Source organism: Branchiostoma floridae, chromosome 7 (assembly GCF_000003815.2).
Source record: "Branchiostoma floridae strain S238N-H82 chromosome 7, Bfl_VNyyK, whole genome shotgun sequence".
Taxonomy (NCBI): Eukaryota; Metazoa; Chordata; class Leptocardii; order Amphioxiformes; family Branchiostomatidae; genus Branchiostoma; species Branchiostoma floridae.
This window is the reverse complement of record NC_049985.1, coordinates 19139098-19147769: the sequence shown is the minus strand read 5'-3', so window position 1 is coordinate 19147769 and position 8672 is coordinate 19139098. Positions and strand designations below refer to the sequence as shown.

Sequence of the window (8672 nt, the reverse complement as noted above, 5' to 3'; positions counted from 1 at the left end):
CGCGGATTTTAAGTCCTGTTGCTGTCTTGTTAGTTTCCTGTAGGGTCTGTACACATTATTCGTACGACTATTGTACGATCATAACGTATGAGCATTCCTGTATAATTATGTATCCAGATGTCACACAAGCGCCAGCTGTTACAGAAAATGCGTTATACTACCAAAATATTTTTCTTGTTTATCTTTTTTTCTTCCTCACAGAAAATTTATCTTCCAGGAAAAAAAAATATTCTGTCCCTAAGAAAACTTCAAAAAATATGCTTGTCCATGGGGCAAGCAGATTTTTGCTTGAATTTTTGAGACATTTTCGAGATTAATATTCTTACACCAAGAATACTTTTCTAACATCAAGAGGAAATATTCTTGTATTTCTTTAAGAGTAATAAAAAAAGCAAGCAAAAAAGCATAGATTTTTTTCTTGTATCATAAGAAAAAAAGGAAGATTTTGCTTAAAGTTTCAGAACATTTTTAGGTGTGAAAATCTTTCAGAAAAATTTTCTTCACCAAAGGAGAATAAGAAAATTGTTATTTGCATGAGAATTAAGATGTTTTTTGTAGTTTCTTGTTTTGCTTGAATTATTGTTATCTATTCTGCATTTTCGTCTTGCGGGAATATTTTTCTTCATATCAGAATTGTTCATTGGATACCAAAAATCATTTTTGGCAGTGTAGATACATCCTTATCGGTTGTTTTTGCTGCTATATCCTCCGAAATGCCTACGACAATGAAAGTCGCACGACAACATACAACAAATGACATAACTACTTCTCGGTGTAATTTTGAATGGATTGTTTCCTAAAACAATCTTTTGACGCCATCTTAAATCAAACGGGTCGAAATTTTAAAAAGACCACACAGAATAATCAGAAAATTTCTTCAGGTTTTTTTTTTTTGCATTATATGAAGGATTCATATCAATTCATATAGGCGCGCCACCTCCACATGTCCAAGATATCCGGGCGAGGTTATTTTTGAGTGGTTCGGAAAATCGTATGTCGAAAACCATGGTCATAGTTTTAAACAGTAGCTACCTATTTATTACCTGCAGGATTGTAAATAATATACGTGTTTCGCGTCGTGTGTTTGTTGACAACATCACTAATTTTCTTAGTTAAGGAGCATTGGGAATAAGGTTTTAATGGGTAGTAGGTTGATAAATTTAAATCAAGTCAGGTATGATTATGGATATTTTGTTGCTTTTGTTTTACTACAGTAACATTGTCGGCTTTCATAGATCATGTTCAGAACATGACAGGGGCGTAAATAATTCTTGGGCTCATGAAAAGTCCCTGTAGCTTTTAACACCTCTACATCTCCCATAGGTTTTGGTACCTTAACGTCATGAAGACGCCAAAAAGCAATTACTCAAGCAACCTGATATGATTTTGGAAACGGTCAGACGTTTTAACTGGCATCTAACATTTTCGTCAGTGACACTGAAGTGATCTAGAAGAAACGGTCTTTTATACCCTAACTATGAATGAAGACAGTTTTAGATGTCCAATGCGAAACGTTGCATTGTAAGACAGTTTTAGGCTGAAGACAATTGGATTCCAATAGCAAACAAAGGCAAGGGAAAGTCAAGCTGAAGACAGTTTTGATTTCAATGGGAAACAAAGCTAAGACACTGCAAATCAGTCAATTAGCTACAGTTGTACACTACCAAAAATGATTTTTTTTCTTATTTTGCTTACCCCATGGACAATTCTTGTATGAAGAAAAATATTCTTGCAGGAAGAAAATGTAGTAGAAATTCAAGCAAAACGAGAAACTACAATTTTTAAAGACATTTAAGCAAAATCTTCTTATTTTTTCTTACAATGCAAGAAACAAAATTCTAGAAATTCTTGTTTTTTTCTAACCAGATCCAACTCTTAAGAAATACAAGATTTTTTCTTCTTCCAGGGAGATAAATTTTCTGTGAGGAAGCAAAACAAGATAAACACGAAAAGGCATTTTGAGAAATACAAGAAAACAAATTGACAAGAAAAAAATTGCTTGCCCAATGGACAAGCACATTTTGTAACATTTCTTAAGGACAGAATAATTTTCTTCCTGGAAGCCTAACAAGAAAAAGCATTTTTGGTAGTGTATTGATTACATGAGCTAAATGTTATGTTTGGGGGGGGGGGGTAGTTAATTGCTTGTTGGCAAATGTTATTACCTGGATGTCTAACCTTCATCGACGAATCATGAAGACACTCTACTCTTTATTTATTTCCTTCAATCAAGTAAATCACCTACCAGCAAGTGTCCTGATCCTTTTAAAGGAAAAGAGAACAGAGCGTAGAGAGTGATTATTCCACATAACCTTCATGGAAGTATGACGTCAGTAACAGGTCAGAGGTGGATGGCAAAAGGTATCGGGAACATTTTAATGGAAATTTTAATAGTATGTTAAAACATACTATTATAAAGAGCATGCCTCTTCATTAGTGGTAAAAGTTATGACACAATCCAATTATTTCCATGTTAGTACTTCTAAACATTTGACCTATGTAAAAAAAATAATTCAAATATGGACCTGATTTGCATAAGGAATGGCAAATGCTTGAACATCGTACAAAAGTGATGTATGAATGAAATTTCATATTTGACGCCTTCTAAAAGCATACTAACGATGAACATAATTGGTGTTAGAATGATATTATGCAAAATAAAATTCGTTTGCATTGATAATGTGAAAATAGACTCCTATGCCAGCAAAGAACTTCATTTTGATACAGGGTGAACCAACGTCATTTTGAAGCTTGGAAGCTGGTCCACCAATAAGCGATGGTGCATACGGAGCATCCTCTAACACAATCTGCGAACAAATTAGAGATAAATGTTGTATTTCTTGTTACACAGATGTCTACGATTCTCCGGGCATCGGCAAGAAAAAGAAATGTTTCAACCTTTGCCGTAAGATATGGCAAATCCTAAACCCTGCACTCACTGTGATGATTGCAATACTACTGTCGTACTTGTCAGGTGAGTTTCTTACATCATGAAATGCGATTGTGTTGATGATTGCTACAGCACTAATAGCTGGTAGTAAAGGTGGGTACCTGAACGCTGTACCGGTACAAAACCGGTTTTTCTTACATGCATTAGACTGGTCCGGAAAAAAAAAACCGACCTAAAAAATTGTTTGTCCGGATTTCGGATCAATTGGAAAATGAACGGATTATATGATCAGGTATTCACGCGTTTTGGGGCTTACCGGTCGAGGAAAACAACAAGAACGAAGTAGAGTAGAGTCTATAGTCATTTGTACCAAGTTTTACAGTCAATCGTGCAAACTTTAAGGCAGTTAGCCTTGCAGAATTTTCAAACGCCAGTAGGAGTCGACAGTAGGAGTCGAATACTCCACTAAACACATTCCTTTTATTGAAATGGACCATTGTTTTTAGTATCGTCCATTCATAAGTTCTCACATCCTGAATCAGGTCCGGGTTCATGTACGGACCTGGACCTGATCCTCTGGACCTGAACCGGACCTGGACATGGATTTTCTGTACAGGTACCCAGCCCTATCTAGTTGGCAGTATTTTGAATAACTTAACTTATCATACATGCATTCTCACAGTTACATTCACTGGGGAGATGAAAGAACTTCGGGCACGTGTGAAAGAGCTGGAACGTAAGTAGCTTGTCCTTATATTATGGGATATCAACCTTATACTTGATAGTCTTGCAAAAACATTCTACGTTAAAATGTAAGTAACGCTATTGCCAACTTAAAGAGTTTTGCCTAATTAAACTTAAGTCCTGTCGAAAACATTTAAAAAAAACATTTGAATAATTCATGGATAATAATCATAAGGGTTTGATATCCTTAGACCAATGAAGCCAGCGTCTTTGTGTTGCTCTCAATAGAAAAAAAAATCTTGATGTACCGATATCATCTATTATCATATAATAATATGATAATATGGCCAGGCAGAGGATCAATCAGAAGGCCCCGATCTCTGCTGGTTATGACGCCGTAACAAAGAAGTCCAGCTAGCCGGTGTTACACACCTGATCAATCAGAAGGAGCGATACAAAGGAAACTGACCAATCAGAATAAGTGATAGACAATGATAAATTCAAAATGGTGTCCGGTATGAACGTATAACCACAAGTGTACGGCCCGACCGCGGGTAGGATCATCCGACGGCAAAATTCTTCGCTCACTCGTTGGTTTTGTTTCGAGGTTATAGCAAAAGACCAGGCGTTATGACACTATATTCACCTCGGCCGGGTGGGTCAATAACCCTTAATTAGTTGGAACCGCTGTTAAGATCGGGTGTTCCGATGAGATTAATCTTATCTTTTCAGGGGGCAACGACACAATTATTACCTCTACCGGGCCTGCTGGACCACCAGGAAACACCGGGCCCATCGGACCAAGGGGTACTCCAGGAGAAAAGGGTGACATGGGGCCAGCTGGCACTCCAGGAGAAAATGGAAAAATGGGACCACCTGGCACTCCAGGAGAAAAGGGGCCAATGGGAGCAGCTGGTACTCCAGGAGAAAGGGGACCAATGGGACCAGCTGGTACTCCAGGAGAAAATGGTGACATGGGGCCAGTTGGCACTCCAGGAGAAAATGGAGAAATGGGACCACCTGGCACTCCAGGAGAAAAGGGACCAATGGGACTACCTGGCACTCCAGGAGAAAAGGGACCAATGGGACCACCTGGCACTCCAGGAGAAAAGGGACCAATGGGACCACCTGGCACTCCAGGAGAAAATGGAGAAATGGGACCACCTGGCACTCCAGGAGAAAAGGGACCAATGGGACTACCTGGCACTCCAGGAGAAAAGGGACCAATGGGACCACCTGGCACTCCTGGAGAAAAGGGACCAATGGGACCACCTGGCACTCCTGGAGAAAAGGGACCAATGGGACTACCTGGCACTCCAGGAGAAAATGGACCAATGGGACCAGCTGGTACTCCAGGAGAAAAGGGACCAATGGGACCAGCTGGTACTCCAGGAGAAAAGGGACCAATGGGACCAGCTGGTGCTCCAGGAGCAAAGGGGGTCATCGTACCAGCTGGCACTCCAGGAGCAAAGGGGGTCATCGGACCAGCTGGCACTCCAGGAGAAAAAGGAGCCGTCGGACCACCTGGGCCTCGCGTAGAGAAGGGTCTAGTAGGGCCAGTTTGCCCTTCAGGAGAAACGGGAGCAGTCGAACATGCAGGTGAGGCACTCATCTAATCATGTGCCAACAGCTAATACCTCCATGATAAATTGAGGTATTGCTTTTGGTGTATATGTGTCTTTGTGTGTGTGACTATTTGAGATTCCTGATACTTGTTAGCATATAGGTTTTGAACCTCTTGCTGGTCCCCTAACGTGTGATGTTGATACTGCAGCAGGAATTGTATTTTGATCTTTAGACCTGGACATGCGCGCCTTGATTTTCTGGTCACAGTTTGTGATACATGTAAAAGGAAGACACCGTCAGCTGTCAAAAGACACCGGATGGTTGTCTGCAACGTCTGACCGTTTCCAGTTGCTTAATACTATAATCTAAGTAACTGCTTTTTGGCGTACAAAGTTAATGATGTTTGAGAAGAAGATAGCTTTTGGGATTGGAAGTGAGTAGTGAAAATTGGGCCCCCTATAAACTAGTTTTGTACTGCACCGGGTATTTTTGTCCCTAGCTTTGTAATTCACTTTCCATTGTAAGCCTTGATTATTTTCTAAAGGTACCTTTTCGTGGAGCTCTAGTTGTGCATTAAAAGATAACGTAAGTCCATGTGTATGTGCCCAAATCCAAAATGATAAGATAAATTCATTCCATACTGTCTTACCGACTATTTTGTAAAAAAATACAGCCCCATTATTTTACATATCCTTCAATTCTCGCTAAAGTTAGAGGCACAACCCGCCGTACGTGCAAATACGTGCTGTCTACGTGCCAAAACGTGGGCAATATTTTGGTATCCGTAAGTGTTAATTGCCGTCTCCGTACAAACTCGTACGGAATTCGACGGATTTGGGAGCACGCAGACACGCCGTAGAACTTTACGTACATGCAGAACTTTCTCTGCTATAGGGCTGCGGATTCGCCCCCCCGTACGTGACAGTACGGGCGACCCGCCTGCCCTGTGCAGCCAATGAGCGCACAACGCACTGGCGCCGTGAGTGTATTAATGTTTTATCAAAGTCAGTTGCTATACGGACGGCGCACGTAGAACGTGCGTGCTGCGCACGTGGTGATAGCGTGTTCCGTGCTTACTCCGCGATTCACTTGTTCACCTGTGAATGCCGACGCACAACACACGTGCACTGTAACAAGGTAGCAGGTGCTCCGCACGTACAACGCACGTGGCAAGCCCATAGTTTCTGCAGTATATAAAGCCGAGTCGACAAAAGACTGCCAACCCGTCTCCAGGATGCGTAAGAAGACACAGAAGAAGCTGTCAGTTGCATCTGTAGCAGCTTCGACCAGAGCCGCCCAAAACGAGAGATAGGACAAATGAGGAAGCACTTGCATGCACTTACACCATGCGAGTAAGGAAACCGTACGTAGCAGGCAGCACATGAAAGTAGGTCCTGCATACGTTAACGTGGAAATCGCATAGAGACCGTACGCTGTAAGCACGTGCACTCACCTACCACTTGAGCAACGAACAATGAACGCAACCGCTCGCAGCCAGGCGTGGCGTGTAGACTACGTACTTACACATTGCGCAACCGTGCGAGTGACGTGCGTTGACGTACTCCCTCCCTGCTCTTGCCAGTCGTTCTCCACGTTTTCAGAAATACGTGGCGGACTTGGCCTCCCCCCCAAAAACGTACGGACAAATTGCACGTACGACGGGTTGTGCCCCTAGCTTAATGGGAAACTATTTTTTCTTTCTTCTGCTGTTACAGCCTGTGTGCAGAATGAAACTCGAAGCACGGACACCCAGTACCGGTATCGCTGGGACCTGCCCCGACTGACAGAGTCCCGCTTTACCTTTGAAGTGCAAGCCAACAACGACGCCTTTGTGGCGCTGTCTTCCCAGAACCACGACATGGACGCCATGTACGAAATTGTCATTGGCGGCTGGGCTAACACTGTGTCTGGAATACGCCGCGCAATGCAAGAGCCCAACCGCGCTACTTCCTTGGCACCTGGTAAGTCTTATGATCTCGTAAATAAAATTAACCCGACCTTTTTCGCTACTAAAATGATCGAGTGGGGTCCAAACGGACCCCAAAATGTTTTGCTCATAAAATCTCAGTTCCAAAAAATATCCTCGATAAGTATTAAAGGAGTCAGTCTCAAAAGTTTGTTTTAAAAATTGCACATTTTTGCTAGGGTCCGTTTGGATTCCAGACGGACTGAACACAGACTTTCTTTAGTATCCACAGTATCTTCGTAAAATCTTAGGAAAATTATAGCAGATATTGAATAAGAAAAAGTCACCGAAGGAATTTTTCTTTAGATCAAAAAGTGTTCAAATGGCACTTCAAAATGTACGCCTTGGTCCAAATGGAACCCACTCGGGTGTTTGAGGGTTAAGGAGACTTTTACATTTCAAGTAAGCAACTATGATATTATAAATTGCCTCGCATACAGGAATCCTCTCCACAAAAGAGTACAGACCTTTCTGGATAACGTGGTCTTCAGGCGGAACCATTGCTGTTGGGAGGGGTGGTGAAACTCAGTCGTTCATGAGCTGGACGGACCCAGACCCGCTTTCCATCGCCTATGCTGGATACTCCACTGGCTGGGGAAGTACAGGGTGCTGGAGGTTCTGCTGAACCACTTAGCCTTTTGGTAAATTTTAACTCTAATCAAATATATGCGTTCATATTCTAAACGTAATAAAAATGAAACTGTTTGCGACTCACCGGAATTTTCAAACAAATCGTTTGGTCTATTTGTGTGGTGCATCTACCATAGCATCGTAACCATAAAACCTTTCATGTGGTGATTTTCTTCATTATTTTTTCCAAAAATAATTTCATTAGGTTGGTAGAATATAGGATATAGGAGAATTCTTTTTACACCACCAGGGGTACTTACATTGCTTACGTTTTGATGTCTCTTAGACACCTTTGTCAGAGCTTCTAACTGGAGTTCTGCTTCTCACCGCTATATGTAACCGATGTAGGTGGCGCTTTTGCGGTGGGAAAACAATCTCAAACTTGGCTAAGCTTGTATCCCCTCTCGTCCCGGCTCATCACTAGGGTTGACTTTCTTATCCAGATAGCCTTCTTAATCCACCATTTTCTTTTAATCTTCAGGTCCTATGGCTACAGATTGAATCCTTAAACACATATTAAAGCTTTCGACTTGCTGATCTATGATCTCCAGCAGTTAAAAAAAGTCTGGAATGTCAGCCATTTGTTCAAAGAAACAATCATTATTTGACGTTACAGGGCTCGAAATACCACCTGCACATGCAGGTTAGTGCAGATAAAATTGGAGCTGTACAGGTATTTCTGATGTCTACCTGCACCTAATCTGCACTAGTCTATGTACTTGGTTTTATACATAAATGTCCTATTTTGTAGGTGTATATGGATTGATATTAGCTGCATTGACGGTTACCACCTATAAAGTATAAAAGAAAAAAATAGCAATGGTTCCTGAACAATTTCAGTATGATCCATAGTCCCTATATTCAGAGTGCTGCAGGTAGAATTTGTCTGGTGATGGTAATTTTCGATGCTACCTGGACCAGTGCAAGTATGCAGAA

At 41.5% G+C, this 8672-nt stretch overlaps 1 protein-coding gene across 1 annotated transcript; it reads left to right on the top strand.

Annotated features, from left to right (window-relative positions):
* Nucleotides 1-5167: 5167 nt before the first annotated feature.
* Nucleotides 5168-7731, top strand: LOC118420141 (C3 and PZP-like alpha-2-macroglobulin domain-containing protein 8). Its single transcript, XM_035826849.1, has 4 exons — nt 5168-5173; nt 6035-6119; nt 6856-7101; nt 7547-7731. The coding sequence occupies exons 1-4, from the start codon at nt 5168-5170 to the stop codon at nt 7729-7731; spliced, it is 522 nt and encodes a 173-aa protein (XP_035682742.1).
* Nucleotides 7732-8672: the final 941 nt, after the last annotated feature.

Coding starts and splice junctions, on each gene's coding strand:
- LOC118420141 (XM_035826849.1), top strand. Junction 6,120..6,855: donor GCGCACAACGCACTGGCGCC/GTGAGTGTATTA, acceptor CTGCTGTTACAG/CCTGTGTGCAGAATGAAACT. Junction 7,102..7,546: donor CGCTACTTCCTTGGCACCTG/GTAAGTCTTATG, acceptor CCTCGCATACAG/GAATCCTCTCCACAAAAGAG.